At 40.2% G+C, this 26913-nt stretch overlaps 2 protein-coding genes across 8 annotated transcripts in view; one reads left to right on the plus strand and one right to left on the minus strand.

The window, feature by feature from the left end:
- CMSS1 (cms1 ribosomal small subunit homolog) overlaps positions 1-26913 on the minus strand; it is a 220715-nt gene that overhangs the window by 28993 nt on the left and 164809 nt on the right. Inside the window, exon 1 of one of the 4 annotated variants that reach the window (XM_014885688.2) lies at positions 2758-2908. The exons of the other annotated variants lie outside the window; for them this stretch is intronic. Coding sequence (XP_014741174.1) covers positions 2758-2767 — 10 coding nt within the window. The 5' untranslated portion in view covers positions 2768-2908. Of the gene's footprint in view, positions 1-2757; positions 2909-26913 lie in introns of those variants that run through there. 4 annotated transcript variants of the gene reach the window in all.
- FILIP1L (filamin A interacting protein 1 like) overlaps positions 2976-26913 on the plus strand; it is a 186863-nt gene continuing 162925 nt past the window's right edge. For 2 of the 4 annotated variants that reach the window (XM_088156118.1, XM_088156139.1), the window contains exon 1: positions 2976-3245. The gene's annotated coding sequence lies outside the window, so the exon portion shown is untranslated. The remainder of the gene's footprint in view (positions 3246-26913) is intronic. The other 2 variants (XM_088156121.1, XM_088156132.1) reach the window with 1 other exon arrangement.

Raw genomic sequence — 26913 nt, forward strand, 5'->3', positions numbered from 1 at the left:
TTAACCTTGTAAAAAGAGTTTCTCTTCCTGATAGAAGCCACACATTGCACACCATACATTCAGTTTAGAAACCACTCAAAAGGGTACCAGCAATTCTGTGCAACAGTTTATGCTAAAAAGACAATGCTATCCAACTCTGAAAAGCAGAGGAACAGGACAAGCCAGGATACAGCTGACCACACTTAAAACTGTCTGATCCATTATGGTTCACAATCTCACCTTGTACATGCTCTGTGGGATATTTAAACAACCACAAATATCTAGGAATTTGGGGTTAATCAAAAGAAAAATCAGCTCACACATACTAGTTACAGAATGTTTAACTGTGTTGAGGGAAAATCCCACAAGCCTGGCTTGAAATAAGTCTCAATCCCAACACAGGCATCTGGAAGAAGAAACTGCCTGGGCTCTGGAAAAGTCAGACCCAACACATTCCAGAGGAAATGCTACCAAAAAAAGTCTGGGCAGTTAAAAACTGTCAAAAAATAAGCAGAAAAATCAATCAGAATCGTAAGGAAAACACAAGTTAAGAGCTCAGGAAAAGCTAGGCACAAACTATGGCCAGACTCTCTACTGCATTTTCCTCTTCATGGTGCACACAGAAAAATTAACATAATCCTAAAGAAAACTTGAGTTTATACAGCTGTCAAACAAAACACTTTTCCATCCATCTTAAATACATACAACCACTTTTATAGCCTTTTCCCCTTCTTCCAGGAAGTTTGCATCACTGGGGTTGGTCACGCAGCATTTAGAGCCCTGTACACATGAACAGCACCACTCCATAACAGCCTTCCCAAAGATTAACTCCCTGCCCAAAGCCAACCAGTGTATTATTCGTATGAGCAAGAAATCACTCCTTCTCCACAATATTCCTATGGGAGAAGTGCATGGCCCAGTTCCTGACAAAGTATGACTGTGCCTGTGCTTTGAGACCCACCAAGCACTGTGATTCCTTCTTTTTCTAAGAACTAAGAATCTATCATGTACGGAAGCTGCTGTTTGCTGCAGAGAGTGAAAAGCTGGTGAAAAAGAGGGTGAAGAGTATACTCCTCATGCTGGGGAAGTATACCCCTCCTTAATCCTCATCACCTTTCTGGTCTGAACGAAGGGTTCTGTGGTAAATTCAATATCCTGGCACTAGAGAGAGGGATAGAATTGACAGTGGCACTGTGGAGCTGGAACTGGTAGGGTTGGTGTGGCTCTCATGAGGGTACCACCCTGGAGCACAGACAGCATAATGCTATCCATGTTTAGTGATGTTGGTGACCTGTACATTCAGAATTTCACTACTTACACAGTGCTATTCAATATACACCTATCTGGAGGTGGACTTGCTCCTTTTTCAGGTCCTCTCTTCAAAATCAAACACCAGCATTCTTCATTGGTTATCCTATTAACTTCTGACAAACATTTATTTGTATTAATGGTGAAGAAACAGGTAAACTGGGAGGAAAGATGAACATGGATAAATCCATAAAACTACTTAATGGCTGGGGTCTAGCCTAGGTCTGAAATGAGCGAGTTTTAGCCAGGAATGCAGCATGGTCCCAGATGTGTTATCTCCCTTAATACTGCCAGTGATTCGCGCTTTTTTACTGTTGTCTGTATTGGGAAGCAGCTGTGGCTCACAGCTGTAATTCTTGCTGTGAGAGTCTGGCTGATCCTGTGCACTTCAAGTCTATACATCATGACAAAATTACACAGTGGAACTTGCCAAAAATAGTAGGCTGCAATTAAAAAGGATATATAGCACACTTCACAAAAACTTAACAGAACAAATTATTGTTCACAGAGACACATTGCTACTTTACTGACTACTGATACCATTCCCACCTTTTTGGCTTATGGATATTTTGCAGATGCACACATCTATAGTATGCAGTTATCACCGTCCTGATTTTTCTCAGGTTTTCTCTGAACATGGAAAACTGCACACATGCATATAATGCAGCATACACTCAGAGAGGTGTCACCACCAAATAATATATCCCACTGAAGAACAACACTGCAAACAGCCTCTTATCCCAACTCTCCCACCCATCTTTACACACAACATGAGAGTTGACATTTTAAGCTGCTCTGATTTCTGCAGCTTTTTTTATTTAGAAGCCTTCATATGACATAGAAGTATCAGGCCTCCATTTGACAGAGTATCAGGTTGACTCATATCAAGTTAAACTCTCCTTTAGGCTAAGAACAAAATACCCTGACATGTTGCCACAGAGTTAGAGTGGCAAATTCCCCAGATTATAAAACATCTGTTGAAAAACAGTTTCCTATCTAAGGCACAAGGGTTATATTTCTATGCCTCTTATTCTTTGCTTCCTCCTCCTCTGTATATACTTCACATTTTTCTGCAGTTTGATCTCTGATATTGCAGGTTCTCATTCCCTTTTAAGCTATCCTAGCATCTCAAATTTATACAGTACTAGAATATACATTTATGGATTTAACTCACTTTTTCAAAAAGTCTTACTTATTAAAAGAGCAAATGAAAGGAGGGATAATTTTTTATAGGGCGAAGCATTTAGGGCAGTACTGCACATTCTGATGCATTAGGGTTTTTGAGAGGAGAAAAGACGTCGGGATTGTCATCTATGTCAGTGCTCTCTATTTAAGACTAACAATTACAATGCAATCTCTCATCTGCACAGGCCCTTTGTGAACTGACATGCAGCTCATTCGTTTAAATGATCAAATAAAGCACATTATGAGTCCATCAGTTCTAACTGCCATGAAAATAAGAGCACATACCTAAATTCATTTGCTGCAAGCAGACAGTGGATTGCTTTTCCGTCCCTTTATGCTGCAATCCTGCTCCCTTAGATCCTCTCTACTAAGAGGGGGACATAGCAAGAGGTCAGTTTTCTGACAAGGTCATCTGCCTTCAGAGTATGAAGAGAATTGCACAGAAAGTGGGTTGGGCTATATTTAGAGTTTGGTCCAACTCTGTGCCAAGGTCCCCCCCACTGTCTCTCTCTTGCAGCACCATCTCAGGTTTATTCTTGCATATTCTCAGCCCACAGAACACACGAGGATAGGAAAGTCGCTCTGAGCTACTGCTGGATCAAGGTTTTTTGCAATTTGCTAAAAACAAGTGGATCAGCAGTTCAGATGAGAGCTCCTTAAATTCCTCACTCTTCTAGTCCTTATCTTTCTTTATTTAAGTGGATTCTCCCTTTCTAGTTGAATAAGGACAGGAAACTGCCTGGGATAGAGCAAAAAGACTCTCCTGAGATAAGGTAAGGTTGCTTCATTTTTGTATTGCCATTGTAATTACAGAGCAATTGATGATTTGGATCAGATATGCTTCTTCTGCTACACCAGTTCTGCATGTCAGCATTAAGGTTATTTTTGGATAATGAAATTCTTCATGTAAAAATATCAATTCTCATTATCATTGTCTATAAGAAACAGGAAAATAAAAGAGTATCAGCATGTGCAACAGAATATTCACTATCTGATTTTTTTTACCTGCTTAAATTACTGTAAAAAGCACACAGCCATGCCGATAGATTGTATCATTTTGAAAATGAGAACCCCAAATGTGTGGCTATGTGCACATTGATTACACATACAGGCATGGATTTAGATGTGCTGAGTGATGTTTCAGCCACGTTATTTTGCACAATATGAGCAAGCATGGCAGCAAGTTTGCGATATAGGGCTTGCTGCAAATGGCACAGATCTAAGTAAAAAAATAATAATTAATAAATAAACGCATGCTCAAATCTCTTTATAGTTCCAAAGAAGTTGCTCAGCTCCAGAGTACAGGCAGTATTACAGATCATACTGTATTTGTTTTCCTTTCCACTGGATGCTATACACTGGTTCAGCATTGCTTCTCTGTTTAAAAACACATATGGCTCAACAATTTTCCTCAGAACCATTTTAAACTGTTTTGATTCTTAAGGAAAAAAAAACTCTGGACAGAATACATCATTGCATACCTGTCTGTAAGGAGATTTTAATACACTTCAGGTCACATGGGCATCATGATACTGTAGTATGCATCCAACATGAGGAGAATGTTGTCATGTAAAGACACTCTGGAGCCATGGATTTAGCACTGGCACACATACACTTTCTAATGCAACATGACCACAGCAAGACCACAGGAATGGTAACATGAAAAAAATTGGGTAGGAAGGTCTACTTGATGCAAAGGTCCAAACACTGATGGGACAGCACCAAAACATTCTTCACAACATAATCACTGTGTAAAAGCCTTAGCAGAAGCAAATTAAGAAAGGCAGATGGATTCTGGATTAAAAGTAAGCAAAGAGCAAGAGAGGTCACCAAATCACTGTAAGTTCAGCTAAGGTGACTGGGTGAATTCCTGTACTTATTTCAGGCTGTCTTTTCTTAATATAGCTGCTGGTTAAATGATGCCATACATCAGGCTGTAGAACATTCTAAGTTGGCAAAAGTCTTATCTGCTGAAAAAACTTCTCATTTTTCTTACTCTCAAGTATGTATACGACCTCATTCTTTGCTTCCTGATTTTAGTAATTTATGCTTGGAGTCTGGAGTGTTAAGTTTATTTGACAGAAGTAATAAACACCATCCATTTCACACAAAATACCTTCCTAGCAGTCCTAAGACTCTTTAACAAATGAAAATTATGGTAGCATGCCATGGAGCCAACTTGGGTTATGTTGCATGTGACAACTCATTCATCCAGAAGGTTTATATTGCAAGAACTTGAAGAAGAGGCTGTTAAAGGAGGGTTACTGAAGTACTGCAAATGCATTTATCAGCAAGCAAAAGGCGTCACAGTATAAAAGCATCTAGTCCAGTCTAAGATGCGAATCTTTTATAAGCAGTAGTTATATACTGATAGAAAAGGGGAAAAATACGTCTTTATAAATTTTGAATGTTCAGGTTTTGCCTAAAGTTATTGCTTAACGAATCAACTTATTTTTTGTGACATTTTGTGGTACTATTCTCCATTTGCACATGGGAAAATACTACAATATTAAATACAACAGGGATGTAGGGTTGACTTAAAAAAAAAGCAAAAAAAAAGCAGTAATGATATGACTGAGCTTACTAATGCAGTGTTCCCAAACACCCCCCTGGCAGATGGACAGGAACACTGCTTCATCACAGTGGCAGACAAAGACTGGCTTGTTTTGAAGGAAGGGTCATCACACCCTCCCCACAGGAGCTGAACCTAAAATGTGTCTGTCACCCAAATTGGTGGGAGGTTTGTTGACATAAGGATGACAGGATGACAGCTTTGGAAAATGGCAGTATGATGATGAATATGAGCATGGCATTACCAGAAGAAGCTAGAAAGAAGCATATCTGAGTGAACAGGCCTCATATTCTAAGGTAGACAAACTCAATCTGCTTCTAAGCTCTTTCTGGGGCCAGTCCTACTTGGTGGGCTCTTCCTATTCTCTCCTTGTAAAACTCCATTAAAAGTTTCAGCACCATGAGCTAGCTTTGTCTTGCTAAGGTGTGGGCTCCAACGGGCATGATATGTCCATTCTAGTGGAGATCACCATGGAAGTGAAAAAAATTTTTTAAAAATAAATTAAAAGGAGGACATTTCTTTCTTTCTGAAAGAGAAAGAGAAAGAGAAAGAGAAAGAGAAAGAGAAAGAGAAAGAGAAAGAGAAAGAGAAAGAGAAAGAGAAAGAGAAAGGGTTAGGTGCTGATGGGGCTTAAACCCACCTTCTTTCCCTGTGGTGGGAGGGCATGGCCATACATATTGAATGTCCAAGGCTGTGGAGGAGGAGAAGGAAGGGAAAGCTTGGCTGATGATGTATGTTGCCAGCTGGCCAGGCAAAGCTCCAAGAGGACATTCACTCACTCCTTGCTTTGGCACTGTCCCCCTCAGCTGACAGGTGTAAGCAGGGCCCGAGCCAGATGAGTAAATCCAAACAGCTCTAGGGGGATAAGTCCCATCAGCAGCCAGATCCCCTGCTCTACTCACTGTATTTACATTCCGACATGGGGGCTTTCTTCTGGTGCAACCTAACAATAAACAACCTTAGGATTTTTCTCCCTCCCTGCCAAGCTGAATAGACAGAAAAAAGCTGGATTTTGGGGAGAGTCAAAGCATACCTCAACTCACACTGAAACAAGGACCTTTAATAGAAGGTCCTGCCAGGTGCCACAACACCAATGTCAACCTGCAGAACACAAGACTCATCTCCATCCACCACCATCAATGCACAGCTGGTGCTGCAGCTGGCATGGAGGCAGGGATACCCAAAAGGGGCTTGGAAGAGTGTGAGAAGGGTAAAGGTGGCACTTGGAGTCAGTCTGTGAGTACTTGGGTACAGCTCTGTGTGTATACCTGCATAAGGGAGGAACACAGAATTTGGTATGAAAACAGGTGGCCACAACTGCTGAAGGAGCTCTGCCTTAAATCCTGCACTGAAATCTTGTTTCAAAACCTGTAGTGACTATTACCACAACTTCTGAATATACTTTCCATGAAGGGAAATATGCCAATATATGCTGCTGTATAAGAAAGAGAGATACTTATAGACACAGAAAAATCCCAAAGCTATAATTAAACAAATAGTTAATTATAGTCATTCTGCTAAACAGAACATTCCCCTGAGACTTACTTGGAATAAGGACTGGGAAAGAAATCAAAATTCATACTCACAACCAGGCACATAACCCCAACCTGCATCTGACCTGCTTTCATAATTCCATCTCTCAAAAACAGAAAGGAAAAAAACCCAACACAACTTTTCCATAGGGTGCCCTGCTGGTAGAGTGGTATCTCATTGCAGAAAACAGTCTGCCCTGAGGAGAGCAATAGATCCATCATCTGCATTTGCTTTCAGTCTGATACAAGTGTCAGGACTGACAGAAAGATCTCCAACACTGGTTTTCACATTTTACATTACAGAATATTACTTTTAACTGTGGCAAATTGACTGTTGTCTACTCAAAGCACAATAAATCTTCATGCTCACAACTAAGCACAACAAGGCACAGGACAAGAAATACACCAGAACAGTGAGGTACTCTTCAGGCCTGCAGTACCACACTGCTTGGCAGCTGCAAGTGCCAGTTCTAATCTTGGGAAATCTGCAGGCAGACCACAGCCTGCTACACCACCTTACTTCTCGCCCAGACAACTTGGTGGTCCAACTCAGTATTATTTTCTGGCTCTCAGTCCTTACTTCGGTGATTATTCAGGATGGGTATACAACATGTTCATGTGAGAAGATGAAGGCTGTCAATTTTAAAACAATTTCCAATGACAATCTTACCTATACAGTGTGGCATTAAGCTATGCAGGAAGACAGAATTAAAACTGGGATTATATAAAACTGACACAAATTTCTTGTCTTCCATTACATAAGCCTAAATTCTTTCAATTGCAGCAATTCACACTGACCACTACTGATGCTAAAATGCCACAGAAAGTAATCCAACAACACTTGAGTTCTTCTGTCTCAAACACCAGAGAGTGGAAGTGCATATGCAGAGTTGCAAAACAGCAAATTACAATTTTACATAAAATTAAAAACATAGTCCTGTTAGAAGCAATCCTTTGAGGTGAACTTTCTCACTTTTCACTCATAACCAGCTTTTGGTATACCAATCTGATCTGCAGGCATTCACTTCAACAGGAGACCAGAGTCTAATCCCTAGCACAAATCATACTGCAAAAACATAAAAATCAGCATTTACAAATGTTTGTATTTCAGTACAGTCTTCATGCACTTTTCTTAACCACTAAGAATATTTTGTGTGAATATAAGAACGAAGGATGAAAAAAAAAAATCTCTAAATGGATGTCAAATAATTTAGATACTCTCCCTAAAGAAACAATTTCTAAATCATGTACCAAGTACAGTAAAAATAGGCATTTTACACCATCTTGTCTGTCTTTAAGAACACGCAATTTAAATAGCAAATGAGCAGCAGCCAGTCTTCCTGTCACTGCATTTTCTTCTGCTAACACAATGCTTAGAGATGTAATCCAGTACAACTTGATGTATGTCCCCTCTCACAACACCTGCCTAAAAGAGGGGGATGGCAAGGAAGTCCCACTTGGGAAGAAAGTGAGATGTACAGGATGAGCTTGTCAGTATATGTGAAAAATGAAGGGTTGAGATGATGTGTCAGGGCTTGTGTGCTCGAGCACCTGCTGTTGCTGTGCAGTTCCTCTCACTCAGCCAAGCCAAGGGGCTGCACATTCCCTGCTCTACATTCACCCACTCACCAGCACCAACCCACTTAGAAGGAGAGACAACCAGACTGTGATGGAGTTTCTCAACACAGACAAGTAAACACCAAGAGGTTGAAATTATTTGACCTTTCTTGCAACTGGAGGCTCTTGAAGGGGGAAAAACAGAGCCTTTGTTCCCACTCACACTAACTTTTATCTGACCTCTAGCTGTCTGAGGTGGACAGCATGTAGTCTAATTATAGTTTTATTGAGTCTTCCCAGAGACTGGCTCCTAATGTGGACAAAGAATTTCACAAATCTCTTTGGGAGCCTGGATATTCCTCCATTTTAGACTTCGCTGTCATAAATGTACAAGGCAGGTTTCCCATCGTTTGCTCCTTGACACTGAAACCAAAGGAAGAAATGCCAGGCTTCATCAAAAAATGTAGGGTATGGAGTGATCACTGCAGAAGGCACAGCTAGACCCTTCCCCACTGTCCTTTCCTGTGACATGTCACTTAAACAGAGCTGTTAACACTGAAGACATTTTTATTATTTAAAAAAGTGCAAAGTTATGGTATGCACTAAGCAATCAATATTCTGTTTTACAATTGTTGATGAAGTATTACATTTTGTGTAAGTGCCCAGTGCATGTGGTCTCAGGAAGAAGTTCTAGAGGATTTATTTGGATGGAAGTCAGGTGCATATATGTGCTTTGTTACACTAAAGAGATTGGGAGTATGCATTGATACATTGAGAGGAACTGCTTAGCCTTTAGCAAACCACTAGCACTTCTTCCACCTCATTTTGTCTTACTGCAGAAAAAAAAAATAGGAAAGAGATGTAGAAATATCCCTTAATGGGGTTTGTTGGAGCCTAAATAGCATATGTAAAGTTCTATAGGATTCTGGAAGTGCTATTGGAGCATATAATAGTTGTTTGTTATATTCTGACAGAAAGGATATTAAATCCCTTTCTTTAACCCTTGAAAAAGCATAAGTGTTTTTAAAAGTATTTTTGGGAATCCAAACCAGTTGCATAGATCATTAATATGAAGAACAAACTTGGGCCTCACTCTATCAGAGCCACAAGTCAGTAGGATGTATTTTGATTCTGAGTAACACTCTCCAGGTTCCAGTATTGACAGCCACAATCAAAAGTTTCTTTGTCATGTCTTTGCTATTCAGCAGCTTCTGGGAGAATGCCCCTGACACGACACAAGAGAATTCTAAGGGTTAGCCTAATCCAGAGGGTTTCACTACCACGTCCCACTCAAGGACACACTGCTGACAGACTCTGCAAAGCTGGGGCCAGAATACACACAGGGTGGGAGAGACAGAAGCAGTGCTTTATCTAGGTCCTGAAGTCTGAACTCTGGAGACAGCCTTCTAAGGCAGATGTCCTCTGGTATCCTGTATGAATTCACATAATGTGAGTTCTTCCTTCGAGACCCTGTTGGGAAATGCAGTCTCCACCTTGTTGATTTACTGCAGGAGACTGCTGATAGGGAAACCTGTGCAGCAGAACAATACCCAGAGCACAACAGGGACGAGATAGGCAGCACTTCTGCAGAGGGAGATCAGTGCCTTAGTCAAAGTTACAGAAAACAGCAATTGTCTTTAGGAGCAGAAAGAATGGCTATATACAATTAATGATATCAAACAGAACCCACCATAGCAATAAAAAACCCCAAACAATACATTAAGTACTGTCGTGGTAATTTTATCCTTTTGTTTGTGTTTTAAACTGAACTAATTACTTAGCAATAGTCAAGACTGGCCAGACAGGCTACACCAGGACTGTACTGAAGGTGTAACTCTGGGGAACAATTTTGTTTAAAGTGAAGGTTTCAGCTGACTACATTTTAATTAATCCGAGTAGTACAGCACTCTGAATCTCCAGATATCCCAGATCATTTAGAGCAATGGTAAAGTATGCTGTAAAACGAGTAATCAACATGACTAGTTTTACAGCATACTTTAACATTGCTCTAATAAATTCTTCAACAGTTCTTTTAAGTCTCAGAGGTAACCTAATTTCTCTTCTACTTTTATTATAGAGGCTTTCAAAAGACATTTCAACTATATATCACTAAAATCATGTGGCTGTGGAATGCCAAATATAGCATCAGAAACCAAATACCTCTTCAATACCTGTATTAATTAAAAGCACAAAGACATTCCTAATTACAAAAGAAGGGTTTGGAGGTTTTTTGCATTGATAAAGCATTTTAATTTAAAATAGGTCTCTATTATAATAAAGACGAGACACAGTAGCATTTGGTTAAAAAACTCAGCAGTGAACTAGCATAACAATATGAGATAAAGTGACAAGATAAAAGCAGGATATTCAGGGTTCAACACATGGTGCACTCAGTCAGATACGTTTTCTGTATAATCCAGGCTTAAGGGAGTCATGCCTAAAGTCTGACAAAACATGCACAGAAATACACGGCAAACAAAGAACCAGTTCCCAAAATAAGCAAGTTTTGAGCTAATACATAAGACCCATAAGATGATGTCATTTATATCTTTCAATTCAGAAAGCACATAAATTTTCCTGTGCATTCTCCTCTGCATCATGAATTCGCCAGTGTTTTGCTACTGTATTGAAATGAAAATGTTAAACTGCCCTGCTTCTATTGAGACACTGCAGTCCCCAGTATCATTTAAATGTGACCTGCAGAGGTGGCTGCACACTGTCCCCATCCAGCAGCAGTAGCAGATACCAAATCTTCCTCCAAGAGGGATGTAAAAACCAGAAAAAGATCCCGACAACGTGAAAGGATCAGTAAAACCCCTGAAGACAGTATTCAAGCAGAAAAGGCTAAACCCTAGGGCAGCCAGCACATACCACTGAAGCCAGTGGCAGTGGTGGCAGTAAAGGGAATGAGGGCAAGAGATGTGGAACTCTGATTCTGAGCCAGAACACTTCTCCTTTTTGTCATGTAGAAAATGCTTTGTTTTCTGCAAAATCCAACTCTCTCCCATTCCCAACAAGTCGAGCTGCTGCACCCCCCCTCACGATCTGGACAGTCATGGTTCCATGGTTCCCTGGTCTATGCTAGAGGCACTGTCACACAGGGGTGGAAACACACTTGCAGTTCCTACTGCTGTGAAGGGACACCAAGTTCCTCCCTGCTACACCACCAGGCCAAATTCAGCCCAACTCTACCAGTTGTTCATCGTTGTTACTTAAATTTTTCTTAAAGACAGGCACTGAAGAGGCGGGGGGAAAGAAAGAGAAGTAAATTCACATATCCCTTACCCCAGTGTATCCATAAAGCTGACAAAACCCAACCCAATAAAGAATGAATTAGATTACTTTTCCAGGGTGAAACTGTTCTGTGCAGGATAAAAAAAGCACATCTCACTTCTGTGCAGGAGCAGTAAATGTGGTTTAAGAGAATGAAAATGGATTTCCTTTTACAACAGGTAAGGTACAGACCTATGCTCACATCTCTAGCAAAGCATCTAGTTCATTATTTTCTGTTTGCTTCTGCTAACCCATCAGTACCACAAATATTCTATTTTTACAGTTGTCATTAACCCCACAGCTACAGTAATAATTTGTTACAGTAAATAATTACAGAATTGGGTAAAGGCAATGGCATTCTCTGAAGTTATTCCAGGCTGGAAAACAGTCATTCATGCTTAGCAGTAATTGTTTGTGAAACCAATGCTTGATGAGCTTGGACTGCAAACTTCAAAAAGGAAAAAGCATCAAATTATTACTGCAGAACAGGGCACAAAACTTGACTTTTTTATTTGGAGAGGCAGACTGCACAGATTTGCAAGCCTCAGCCATTTTAATTCTTTTTAATTTTTTTTCCTCACTGGGCAATCAATATTTAGTTCATGTTTCATATGAGCTTGAGTGATGTATTTAACACCCACTGGGAACACCACCCCTTACACTGTGTTCAAGCCAGCAGGAAAGGAACAGCTGCTATTGCTCTCCCTGCCTCAGGTTAAGAACCAGAATTGGGAACCCCCCACCAGGAATGTGTGAAAGTACCAGCACTTCCATGCTGCAGCCTCAAGCTATCTAGAATTCTCCTAATTTTCTATTCTTCACTCATAACATGTCTTTTAATTGCATCCAAGGATGTGGAAAGGTAAATAATATGATGCACTTCACTTTGGGCTGACCCTACAAGCTGGTTCAAAACTGCAAGCTTGGGCAGATCATAGGCAGGACCTCAGAAAGGAGCCCAAAAGAGCTTGAGCCTACAAAGCTCTATCATTCCATGGTTCTGAACAATACTGTGGCTGACAAAAAAAAGGTTTAAAAGAGATGGGTCAAAAGCCTCCAATCTGTGTACAACACAGAAAGCATTCAAGAGATCAAACAATTCTCAACTTCCAAATTGAAAATGGGAAGCAGAAGTGACTACAATGGATTTTAATTCAAAAAACTGCTGCTGTTTTGGTTTGTTGGTCAAGACTTGCGTTAGCAAATATTTCCCTAAGCACACTTGTAGTCTGCTATACAAGGGTGAAAAAAGTTCCTTCTGCTATGTTCTTGTGTTCAGTTGTGGGGTCATTTTCCTAAGAATTACTGAGCCAGGAATTGGACACGATCACACATAAACAGATCTGTGCTGCATTCAACAGTCTGCTACAAGGTGTGAGCAACTCCTGCCTGCAGAACAAACAGGAGTCAATCCCAATCTGTCTCAGATGGTTCCTCTCGTTCCTCTCAGGAGGCCCAAAGCAAGCAGCTGCTCCTCCTCACTAGGAGTGCTTGCTGGGGCATCCCAACAGATTAGGCTCCATTCCCCATGAATCTATACATTATTAATCTTATCTGAAGCAGACAGTGCTGACGCCCAGCTTCCTCAGTGTCTGGAGGAATACCAGCTGTCTCCAGCTCAGCATAAGGAAACTGAATCTCTGCATGTATCAAGGAGAAATATTTCTTAAGTGTTCAGGATCCTTCTCCTCTCCTTTTCCCTATGCACTATCAAAGCAACTGCCTGGGATTCATATGCCACTCCATGGCTGTGCATGCCCAGGAGCAACACATTCCTTTCTTTATCTTCTCCTTACAAAATGACTGGGCCACTTTATCTCACACAAGGACCTGGCCCCAACAGCCCATCCATCTGAGGTTTTTTTGGATGGGTTACACAAGGACTGTCTTTATCAGACCAACAGAAGGACATGCTCAGATTTTGCAGCCAGTGGAAGATAGGGCAGCACACCCTCAGAGCACAGGAATGGACACTACAGAAAACCATTGTATTCAACAATTCCTAAAAATGTAGCTCTAAGAAGTCCTTAATGTTCTTGGTTAAGGTTCAACCATTTCCATGGTTCTTTTCATCAGTTGTGGAGCATTACAGCCAAGAGAGATCACACAGTCGTTAATGTTGCAAATCAAATAGTTCATTGTGACTGAAAGACAACCAAATTGAGAGACATCTAACCTTGAACTTAAGAACTAGTTTATAAGTGCTAGCAGGTAAGGTGCATATGCATCAGTCCTTCTTAGAAGTGACATTAATGAACTTGATGGCAAATTACAAAGAAAGAGGGAAGAAATGGATTTTTACTGGCTTACAGAGCTTTTAAAGTCTCTAACCACCTCAGAGATATTCTCATGGTTGTGTAGACACAGCACAGACTGGTGCATTACAAAAACATGGTTTGACAGGCAAATTAACTCCTTAAAATCCAAATACCAGTAACTACTGTAGCTAATTTTGCATCAGAAATTTGTTTCTTTGACCAGTTTTGCATTTCAGACTGCAGTCCAGCAGTAAGCTGATTTATGAACAGTCACATGAAGACACACATATCTTGCATATCTTATCCTGTCAAGGAACTCAGAGGTTTCTACTGTGTCAACATTACACGTGAAGAAGTACTATTTTTAAATAGAAACATTTCACTCTGGGGTAAAAAGTGATTTCCAAAAAGTTTTTGATCCCCTAAATCAGGAAGTGAGACTTTGCTAGCACGTAGGAGAGTTTTCTACAAGTCAAAAGGTTACAATCAAGTGATTAAAGCAATCTGAAATGACTCACATGAAGTAATTTTTACTGTAGAAAGTGACACATCATGTTCAGGTCTAATAAGAGCACATCAGTTGTTAAGAAAAAGACATTAATTTGACCCAGTCTTTCCACAGGTTTACAGCACTAATAAATCCATGTTTGTGCCATTAATCTATAGAACTAATGACCAGTAATAGTGCAGTAAATGGTGATTAAAGCAATAGAAATGCCCCATTATACAGATGTTATTGCCATTGTGTGTGGAGGCACTGTGTGGTAAAGGAGTATTAACTTTAAAAATCGTGCTCATTTTTCACAGTTGGGCTCTCCAATGAAAGCTGGATTTGGATCATGTTAGTGTAATAACATGTTCTCAAGTGTTATTTTATTTTTTAAATTTGAAACACTCTGGCTGAATAGTATTACCCTCACCCACTTACACCATCAAAACAAGATGTCAAATTTACTTTTTCTAAAGCTTGATTTTGGCAAAGCAAGTGATCTGTACTCTCAGGTACTATTTAGAAAGCAAGATTAGCAGATTGAGCCATTTACCTTCTCAAATATTGCACTTTTTACATTGCCATACTTGCTACGTAACTTTAGCCATAGCAAATGAAAATCTGTCATAAATCTGTGTGTGACAGGAGTCTTCAAGCCTCTTGGAACAGGCTAATAAATTTTGTAGCATAAGCCCTGTTACGAAGTACTTGAAAAAATAAAGATTTCCAAGTAGAAAATTGAAACATACATCCATACTCAAATTCCACAAGGCAAACCTACTCACATATATTTACCTGGCAAATATGTATGAAGGTGCTTTGACTACTTATCATCGCAACAAAGGAAGGCTGGATAAGCACTTATATCCCAAACAATTGGCTTTAGCCTAGAGGCTTCCTCACACTCATGTCTGGGTTTGACTCTTACAGTCACCTATGTACTTTTATTAAGATACTTTCATTAAGCCTTCATCATAAGGCAATGACAATTAGTTTCCATTAACTGACTTCCAGTTAACTAGAGGTCTAAAGAATCTGATGTCTCACATACTAATGTAGAGTTTGAGCCAAGATCTGCCTGTTTATACAGGACAAAGCAATTTAGATATACACTAATAAGAGAATTAGATTTAATCATGCAAGACACAGTATTTGTCCAAGCAAAAGCACTAGGGGAATACACTAAAAAACAAAAGAAAATAAACTCCCCCAAAACGTGGCTGTTAAAAGAAAATCATGGTTGCATCTCATGTTAGAAATTCTGATACATGAGTCCAGAGTTGCTGCCAAGGTTATGGTTATTCTGAATACATATTGGTTGTTCAGCTTCTACCCACCAGATTTAAAGAATAAAACAACATATAGGTTTGCATAGATCTGATACTCCATGTAAAACTAAACAAGTTGTTTGCTTTTTTTGTTGTCTTGTTTTGTTAAAACCAACCACCATTCTGCATGTGTTTAGAAAAAGTCACATTTTCCAGGAGCTTTTTATTCAGTCGTAGCAATTTATAAACCCATTTCAAAAATAAATATTTAGAGGTCATGTAAGCAATGAACTCAGAGAATGGCTGAGATCCAAGCATTGTAGACTGAATGACATGATCCTCCAGACATTTTTCTGCCCATGTGGTGCTATCAAAGAATTTTGAGGGTTTTTTTTTTTTTTTTTTTTTTTTTTGTTTTTTTTTTTTGTTTTTTTAACATCATGACAAAAATTAGGAAGGAAATAGAGAGACATATGAGAACTGTGAAGTGAGACAGGAAAAATGGAAGAGGGTTCATAGCCCATCACTCAAACATGGGCCAGCAGAAGGGAAGAAATGAGATAAGAAGAAAAATCAGAGCAATGGCCGCCAGGTCTTTTCTTGGAAAGAGCTGAAGAACAAAATTAAAACAAAAAACAAACTCACATTTCTCTTCTGACATCAGCTACTCTCTGTACTCTCCTCTTCTCACCAGTTTGGACACAACTTTTACCAGGAAACCATTTTCAATTGCCCATTTGGACTGTGAGGTGCTTGAGAAAAGCACTGAGGACTTGGCTGTCATGCCAACATTAAATGCGGTTGGCAAAATACTCTGCTCCACTAATCACTTTTCCTCGATCAAAAAGCTTCCTGAGGGTGACCAAGGAAAAGGGGAAGGAGAAACAACACCCCACTGCTGATAAATTATCTGCCATTTCAGACCACTGAAAAACTCTAGAAAAGTGCTGCCTCTCCTTCAGTTTAAATATGAGCACAAGACACTGAGACACCTTGATTTTGACAGCCACACAAAAGATTCTTCTCTGGTCTGGCCACCAACCATGCCAGGTCTCTGCAGCAATTTGCAGCAATATCCTTCATTGGATTACGCTGCTAAATTAGCTGCAGATGCTTCTGTAGTCAATCTGTCCTTAGCTGTGTGTTCCAGAAAAAATGAACTGGAAAAGTCTACTTTATCAGCTCTGTATCAGCCCCAAAAAATTGCATGAAACCATGAGGTCAAGCTCAAACACCTCTGGAGAATTCTAGTGCATCACTGTCACATCCTGATTTTACAATTTCATCCACTCAGCTGAAAGGATGCTTAAAACCAACACTTCTGGAGACAAAGAAAATCTCATTTCATTCTTCTCTCATTACTGAAGCATGGCTGAAACCTATTCTCAGAAAAGCCAAAAATAATTAAGTGCTGTTATATGCAAATAAGTTTTAGGCTCAGAAGTGGAATTTCTCACAAGAACTGTTGAGCAGCTGAATATATAGGAAAGAACACTATTCCTTCTCTCAGCTAAAGCAATTGCTAACATATATATTGTCTCCCTTTAAGGTTCATTTGCACAAAGGGAGGTGAGCCTGTCAGTAAATAACAGACTAAATTATCACATGCCCATAAATCTCTCATTCTACAACTGCCATACACCTGAATATCACCACAAAATCAGATCTCATACTTCAGGTGAAAGCCACCTAAGGCCTTCCTGTAAACTCCAGCTCCATTTCAGACCCTGAGATTCTGTTTCTAACAGCATGACACAAGCCATTGTGCTGACAGCGAGGCTGTTTCGGAGAAATACCATTGCACTTCCATGCCTGACTCTTCTCCTGCTTTCCTCCATATCTGAAAAGCTTGTTTGGTGCTCCAACTCATCCTATACCATGAGCTAAAATCCTAAATGTTAAACCCTTAATTCTTAATTTTGGGTTTAAGTCTGAGATTGAGAATCTAATAAAATCCAGGATACTCAACCTATGTCCTGAAACTACAAAATACAGTCTTTTTCCCTTCTGTATATATACTGGAAAAAATACTACAAAGCTTATTAGAAACAAAAGCCAACTTCTCTACAGAAGAGTAGAGTGAGATTTCAGAGGGCAGCCACAGCCTCTAGTGAAAGGCCAGAGCACACAGCGTGAAGATAATTTTACCCAAATCACATGCTGAGTTAAATGGCAAGGCCAGGAACAGTATGCAAATCTCACAGATGTGGTAGAACATCTGCAAGCCCATGTATGCCTCTTCTGCTTATTAATGTGTCTCTACATCTAGTTATTTTTCACATGCTGAATACACACGCTTCTCCCATGCTTGGTGTTACATGGAACTGCTCACTACTGTCACCGAGTGAATTACCATCAGAGTGGGAAACATACCTTTGAATAGCCTTCGTTCATCTAAAATCCTGTGTCTTTATGCTTGCAGTTACCATATTTCTTTAAGGGTTACTAGAAATAGTACCGTATTTCTCTTATCTCTGAAAACTGTGATTAAATAGGGTAAATCCTTTCTATCTCTTACTACTTGTAAGGTTTTTTCTCCAAGTGCCCACTGTGCTGAACTTGGGTTACAAGTCACATCTCAAAAGAAGAGGAAAGCCACCAAGCATCCCCTACAGTGTTGGTGGCACATAAGCAGGGAAGCTCAGGCAGGGAAGGAGAAGGTGCTGTACTCCTCCCACCCCCTGCTTTGTATATGCAATATCCCCATTTCTCAGGACACTCTTGGTGACTCCTTGCCCCATGCAGAGCCTGCAATGCAGTTCCCACTGCACATCCAATTTTATTTTCTTCTTAGGGAATCAAGATTTATATATGACAACCACAATGTATGTGTGTATGTCTATGTCTGTGTGTTGATCCAGAGTTTTTCTCTTGGCCCACAGCCATTGAGCCAAGGTTTGACAAAAAGCTGGAGAAAGCAAATTCCTGCAAGTTCTTACAAGTTTTGTGAAAACAGGCAGGAAGGCAATTCTATAATTATCCTTGTGAAAGGCGAGGCTGGCATGTGCAATCCCAGAGAGAGGGGAGCATTCCAGCAAATTCTTCAACCATGGGAAAAGTATCCACTGAGACTCACAGTAAACCACTGGACACAAATTTATAGGCAAGTAGGCATATTCAACCCCAGTGCTCAAAAAACTACTCATCTGGCTAGGCAGGCACTGCAAAACATAGTAATTTGAATTATTTATTCCATTCTTTCTTCTAAATCTTTCCCAGCATTGGATCAGGAGGGAGTAAACTGGTGGGTGACACACATTTGCTAGCACAGCAAGGATCTTTATAAAAGCAGATTTTATATTTTCTAATTTAAACAGAAAAAAACCCAATGACAGGGTGTGGTAAGGGATCCCGTTTGTTTCTAAGCCTCTTTTCAAACACTTTGCCTACATATACATTCAAATACAGAACAGCATCCACTCTGAAATAAGCACCAGGGTAGAGCCAATGCATCTGTCTTGGCGTAGCTAAGTTTACTTTTTCAAGGTCTGTATTTCAGAGCACAGGTATCTATTATGAATATCTTGATCACACATCCCCAGTCAGAACTAGCTGTGACTGCTTAAATAAGAGTGGAAAGGGGAAGACTGAGCCCATCATCACCCTTATTCATGCTCCTTTAGCTGCACACGCACAGTTCAGCTGCACAAACCATCCTGGAAGTGGCCTTTTACTCAGGCTGTTTACTGCTCACCCTGCTCGTGATGATCCAGGGCAGTTACAGAGCAAAGGCAAGCCACTCACTTGTCAGATTTGCAGGCGACTGGAGGATGCAGGCTATGACCTTTTTGGCCAGCAAAAAACACAGCAGGAAGACGGTGCTTGTACAAACCTTATCATGCGACATAAAACTTCCTCGCTGGTGTAATAATGCAAGGGGAAACTATTTCCCAACACAGCTTACTATGTGAGGATGTAGCTTCAGTACAAAAGAGCACATGAAATTCCAGGCTAAAACAGTTGTGCCAGACCAGACATGCACACTCTTAAGGAGTTCGCATCTAGGCAGGCATATATCACACATGTTGCCCACAACAGTAGCAGTGGTAACAGTACAGGCAGCACAGAATGGAGGACAGGAGACTCAGACATGTGACTGCACTGCCCAGAGGGTCTCACCAGTGAGTGAGAACTGAACTTTGACACATCTCTTGAGCCTTCAGCTTCCCAGAAACTGTGGACTCCCTACAGCTCTGTCCACCTACCCCAACTGCATCAAATCTTGCTACTGAATACCACAATTTTCTCTCCATCCACAGATAGCTTCCTTTCCTCCCCCCATGAAACTCTGAATGTTATTCTTCACAAGTAGAAATTACCAAAATTGATAGAATTCTTGCATCTCTGCTTTTAAAATTATTTGTTAAAAAGCATTATGATTGCACTAAATATATCCCTATCTATTCCAACCTTCTCTGCTCAATCCCTATCAATAGGTCCTTTAATGGGATTTATTCCATTTATTTTCTAGTTTCCCAGGTCATGACATGACAGACCTTCAACCTGGTCTTGTGCAATCAGCAAAGGAGAGGTCAGTGAATTGGCAATAACAAAGTATTTGAGAGCCAGAAACAGGGAGGAGAAGTTCAGATATTCAACAACAATGCAGTAGCACAATTGCATACTTCCCTCCACAAAGACTCCACCATAAGAAAAAGCTTCAGGAGCAGATCCTTCACTGTAATCACTGTTTTGATTTGGTTACTTTAGCACGGTTTGATTTGCTTGCGTTCATCTGTGGCTGAGACCTACAAATGATCTGGCGTCTGAGGTCTAGAGAAGGGACCAAAATACAACAGGTCCTACACATCTGTGAACCTTGTAATAGGCAATCAGGCAAGGATCTGAGTTTAATCTCTTGTCCAAGTTAATAGCCACTTCTCCTTTTAGGAATTTGGGATGAACATGCATTTCTTGCCAGTTTTCACAGATGAGCTCAGTTGGTCAGAGCATGATGCTAAGAACACTCAGGTTGTGGGTTTGATTCCCATGTGGGCCATTCACATAAGACTTGGACCTGATGATCCTTGCGGGTCCCTTCCAACTCAGGGTATTCTGTGATACTTTAGGCATGTCTGTCACCACCAACACGGGCACAGTGCCTCTTCCACAGCATGCAATGGGAAAATCTTTTTAGCAAAATTGCTCTACCAGGGCTGGGTTATACTGTCAAGCAAACATGAATGACAGGGAACCCCTGAACAATTCAAATCCCTGGTGTGAGAAAAAGTGGGCCAGAAAGATATGCATGGGAGGCAAGGAAATAGGAAAACACCTCTCCACAGTAATGTGAGATTTTGAAAAGGCTGATATTTGATATAGAGAAATTCAAGGCTGAAACATCTCTTTCTAAAAAATGCCTCCATGCATGGACTCCATGTCCCGAGTGGGAAGTTCAACAAAACAAAAACTTTCTTAGCACAGGAGAGCCTTGCTAGCTCACCAGTACATGGGAATCTACATGAAAGAAAAAGCAGTCAAGTACTTTTAAAACATCAATTTAAATCCAGACAGCTCTCCCTCCTCAGTAAGGCTTCAGTGTAGTTGGTCCTGTTAGTGAGGGAATGGAAGTGGTGATGTTTCAGGCCTATTCTTCAGCAGTGCTCTAAAACCCCTGGCTCTGAAGCCAACCTGCCAATCAGCCACCTTGCTCTGTTTGCACACAAACCCAAGCTGAGTAACCTGAGGAGACATTAGCAACTCAACACTCACCACAGTTTCATGTTGTGGTCTGACCAAGTGGCACAAGCTCTTAACCACAGCATGCTGTGCATGCTAATCCCTCCTTGATATTGCATGTCAGCTCCCACTGTGAATCAGCACAGACAGCAACGGATTTTGGCTCAACTGAATTGCACTTGCACTTTTTGGACTGCGAGAGATTATCATTCCTACCTACATTACACAATGATCCTGACTGCAGTCCATCAACATCCTCCAAATGGTGCCCTAGAAGAGCTAATGTGCAGCAAGGGGTGTCCCAGCTGAGACTGCCAGAACAGCTCAGCCATTCCCTTCAGGGGAAAAACACCAAAGGAGCTGATGTCATTTACACTTCACCTGACTGTGTTGAGCAAACTTGTTGGCAGACAACCACAACATAACAGTGACACTTTAAAAGAAGTGCTCATTACCACAGTCAATCCAAACACAGCATTGCCACTTCCACCTTATCCCCCTGTGCAAGACTTTAAAAAGTTAAAGCAATAGCTACATGTGGATGATGAAAACATTCCACTGGGAACTGAAATATGCTGAACACTGCGCAAGAACATGAAGCTAGATATTTTCTGTATCCAGAAGTGTTTTTTCATGAAATATTAGACTTCCTAATTTTTATACTTCTTTGAAGTTCAGGTCCAGAGCAAGGTGAGGCCCCAAGGCAGTGTGACAAAGAAATGTGTGCAGCCAATAAAGCACAGGATAACAATTCCTTTAACTTGCCCATCCAGAAAGGCCAGATACTTCAAGAGGTACCCCACGGCATTTACAGCTGCCTGACTGGATGAAACTCTGGATATAAATCTGTTCCAAGAAAGGCTGCTTCTCACTTATCTAGACTGGGAGCAGGTCTTTCACGTACTCAATAAAGAGCACAGCTTCTGGAGGCAGGTCTGTTCGTAATGAATGTGCCAAGAAACTAAGAGCTCTGCCATTATGGAGGGAGTCAGTCATCTACAAACAAGATACTGTGCAGAGTCATTTCTAAAACAAAGTCAGTTACTTCCTTCCAACTGGTATCTGAGATCTGCCAGCAACCATAAGAAAAGAATTCAAGAGAAAAAATAGGGGAGCATGATCATGGGGATTAGCTGGAAAAACAGACTATCTTTTTTTTATTACCATTAGTAATTTTAATCACAAGTGGAATCAGAATACATTCTCCTAATGTAATGTAATTTAAGCAGTCTGTTATTCAGCATTGTGTTGAATCAATACTCTGCAAAATTTTAACTTCCATGCCAAGTTCATCCCCGTATCCCATCCCCAATATACTTGTTCCAAAAAGCCCACTATATTTAATCCCAAAGTTTATAAAGCAGATAACAAAAGCTATTGCAGTCAACTCTAGAGAATTACTTGTCCAGTTCTCTTGAAATCTCTACGGAAACTCCTGCTGGTATAATATCTAAGACTTTAGTCCCTAAAGCAACGTTTTCATTATGACTTCAGGCCTAAAGCTACCTAAGTTGCATCAAAACTGCTCAGACATGTTGATGTTGGCATCAGATCAAATTATTTTAAAATACAGTTAAGACGTGCAATAAATAGAGAACAACGATGTCATTGCATGAGAGAAAAATTAAAATGTTACCAATCAGAAAAAGCAAGGCAGATCTTGCCTGGAAACATGAGCAATCATTTCAAAGAGTGCCTGGGTGCCCTCCTCTCTCAGAGCTTGCTCAGCCATTATGCTCTTCAAAGTACTGCATGTCACCCTTCAGCTCTGTCAATATGGTATAGATCAAGGATGGAGATACAGGTTAATATATAACCTGAGAGAGGTGAATATATTTGAAATTCCATCTGATCCTCATCAAAGGAAAAAAATTCTTCACTCTTACTTCAGAGTACAAGAAGTTACCAAATGCCCCTGAGGATGACAGCTGCCCTTCTGAAATAAGGCCTTCCCCCTACAGCAACACCATCAGCTGCAGGTGGACTATATTGGTTCTCCATGACATCTTCACCTTTCAATAGTGGCTTAGAACCAAGAATGTTACTATTGAAGAACAAGGGCGGAAGGGCTGAATCCCAAGATAAGTAAACAGCAGGGCTGACCTCATCTGCTGTTCCCTAGGGCATTCCATTTAGGATTGCATGAAGTTCCTGCAACAGTCTATGAAAAACAGACATTGAGGTTTTACTATTCATAGGCAGGAAGTAAACAACATTTAGCAGGAATTAAAACCACTTATTCAGAGAAATTTAAAACACAAACCCCACATACAAATCATGCTGGGGTTAAAGCAGTACTTTGATCCAATGAGGGAGCACAGGAGGAACAGGCCACAACGAAATCCACACCTGTAGTTCAGGCACACATATACATCTGTGAAGGCATAGAGAGAACTAGAGAGGCAGGTATCCAATGCTCTTCAAAAGCATGGCCACTGCATTAGAATAGTAAGAATTAGTTTGGTTCAGATCCATTCCCAGAGGAGTCAGTAGAAGAAAAACAGCAAAAACTCCCTCCAAAACAAATAGCACATTTCAGTGGGCAGAAAATCAAGCTCCCGATGAGCACTTCTGAAAGTCCCCATCCTGAGAGAAACTTGCTTGAGCTGTCAAAACATTTCAGCTTTTGTCCACTTTGCGTCTGTCCCATGCAGATGAGTCTCACCCAAGTTTCCCCCCTTAATACGGAATGAATTGAATTGAATGAAATTTTCTCTATAAAGTATGCATTTAAACATTCTCTAATACTGAAGATTATCCTTCCAACATGCTGCAGACATTCAGGGGAAATTAACTGGGAAACAAAAGGTTTGAGAAACATCAACAATACAGAAAGAAAGCAGAAGATGGGCACAGAATTTCACACCTATCACTGCAGCAAGCCACATTCTTTTATTCAAATGTTTTCACTTTTTTTCTACTGTGATGACCTCAAAGACAAGTATCTCTAGGCATTAAATCACAGGCACCTCAGCTGCCTGAGCTGCAGCATTAGGACCCATAGAGGAAAGCAGCTGGCATTGTTCTCCATTCATATAGCCTGTGACAAGCTCATGTGGGCTGCACTGCAAACAATACAAGTTCTGTATTGGTCTATTGGTCCCCTGCCACCAAACTGGCCTTGAGATCAAGTTAAACCAGGACAACCATATCAGGAGAACATCACAAAGCAACCATTCCAAGGAAAAGGCTTTTGCTTGGGTTAAACATATTTACAGTGATCTCCTCTAAATTTTTATCACCCCCACACTCCCCCCACCCCAGTATGCTGCAATTTGTTCCAAGTAGTTGAGGACTACTGAATACTCAGTACTCTGAGATCAACATTTTTGCATTTTCTTCCCTTAGAGGCAAATTAACAACTAAGGAAGAAATAATTTAAAAAGTACAATACTCAGTGCTTATATAAAGTCAGCAACTCAAAGAGGTGCATGTACATTTTAATGTACTTATCAATCACAATTCTAGAAAACTGGACATGCCTCTACTCAGACTTTCACAATAGAAAACAGTTTTTGGCAAAAAAAATAAAAAGAAGAGTTGTTTCTTCAAGTACCAAAAAATCATACGTTTTAGGACCTTAGAAAGATGAAGAAAAACAGCTTTTGGTCAATTGCATCTAATGCAGGCAAAGTCTCACACCCAGCTAATAAAAAATTATTTTCTTGATGTAGCCAAGCTGTACTACACTAATATCTAGGTACTATCCTGGTGCTGGAAACACCTAATTGATAAAAATCTGGAATTCTATTCAAAAGCTGTTAGGATACATGAATCTCAAGTGACAGGTACACCACCAGAGCACAGAAAACCTCTTGTTTTGAGTTCATACATCAAAAATAAACATTTACAATAGGTTCTGCAATAGAATAGACACATACTCCAAGGTATCCCAAGGCCAACTCACTGCTCAGGCCCCCAGCTTTATAATTCTACATATAACTGAAATAAACCCAGCTCAAAGCACCATTGTGAAAACTCATTGTACTCAAAAGTTGCTTTATTTACATGTTCTCATGTCCTAAGAGGTGGGCATAGAACATGATAAAAATATCAGGAATTGGGTTTGAGGAACTGTGATCTCACAGATGAGAAGAGAACAATTTCAACTGCAGCCAATGGAATTATACCCACAGACGTGAGATCACAACGTGGCACTCAAAAAATACCTTCAATCATAAAATCCCCAGATGCAATGCCTGTGGCCAACATTTATATTAGCCACATGTGCATTATCCTGAAAGAAGGTTTTAATTATTTTTATAGTGAGATAATGTTCCCTTGACGATCCTCAAGTCTAGTAGCATGTAGCAATTAAATTTCATTCTTGAGAAGACAATAGCAAACATCTGCTACTTTGAATCTATACAAGAATTAGCAATTTTTCCATTTCTTCACAATAACAGTGACTTTTCCACAGTACCATAAAAGCTACTGACAAGCTACATACAGAAATTTGAGGAGAAAGCAGGGGAAAGTCTTCTCTGGGGCCAAGCGCCAGTAAAACTGGAAGTTTTACACTTCGCCAGTTGCAAGAAAAATGGAAAGAAAACACTTCATTCTGTAATAAAGTATCATCTAACACACTTAGCAGAAAGAAACACATTATTCACCAGCCAGATCTGACTTTCATTCAGTGAACTAAAAATACATCTAGAGAGGTTTGTTAATATGGTAGACCTCAAAATTTGGAACTTCCTTCCAGATGCAAACAGCTCAAAATTATGCATTTTCAGGTAAGGATCCAAGGGCCCCTCTACTGTCTATTCCCCACGGAAATTAATCACCAAGCACTACTGACCACAGTCAGCGCTTGAGAATAAGGAAACACTGTTACCCCATGTATGAATGGAACATTTAGCAATTAGTATCTTCTGTGTTTTCTAGGATTCACTTTACAGAGAATATCCTTTTTCCCTACCAAACATAGTTCAGAGCTGCAGCTGTTTGACTTAACAAATTTTCAAGATGAGCCAGCCAATTAGGACAAATTCCTGTGATGAGCTGATTTTACATGGCCAGTGATGTACTGATCTTACAGTGTCAGGGATCAAGAATGCCAGCAGGATTCTCCTTGCACAGGGACACTAAGGGATAGAACTCTAGCAGCTTTCCCTCTTGGGTGATCCTGAACATTAATCCATCATAATGTGCTTACAACACTTCCAAGTACCTATGTATAATAATCTGGCAGATTATTCTCTGTTCTGTAGTTTTTCCTCCAAATAATTTACAGGTTTGGAATTTATTTATAACTTCAGGATAGACAGTGAGCGGTTCAATAGGTCCCCTCAGTTTTTGGCTATGTTTGTACAGTCCAGTAAAAGGAACTGCTCTAAAGTGGGCACACATTTTTAAATTATAAGGAAATTCATGAGATCCTACCCTTGATTGTCTAAAGAATTCTTTCAGCTGTTTTGATAGATGTGTCTATATAAAACCATTTGGAAGCAACAGTTTCATCCCAAACCAGAAATGACACTTTTTTATTGGCATGGTGACGAGGAATTTGGAGTTACAAATCATACAGTCATTAGGAATAGCAGACATCTCAAAAACAAAATTTAAATAAATGGACTTAACTTTTCTATACCCACTGGCAAAGAAAACGAGTATATTTACATAGGAACAAAGCAACAGTACAGCTATTACTCAGTGCATAAGCCCTGAGCAACTCAGTTTCGTTATGCCATGTTTTTCAGAGGAGTAAGACAGTCCCTCCATCTGAAAACTTTAATGCAAACCAAATTAAAATCACAGGGAAATGTAACAAGCAGCTTAAAACACATTCTAAATAAAAACAAAGAAAAAT

The sequence above is a fragment of the Sturnus vulgaris genome, chromosome 2, assembly GCF_052056855.1.
Source record: "Sturnus vulgaris isolate bStuVul1 chromosome 2, bStuVul1.hap1, whole genome shotgun sequence".
In the NCBI taxonomy this organism is placed as follows: Eukaryota; Metazoa; Chordata; class Aves; order Passeriformes; family Sturnidae; genus Sturnus; species Sturnus vulgaris.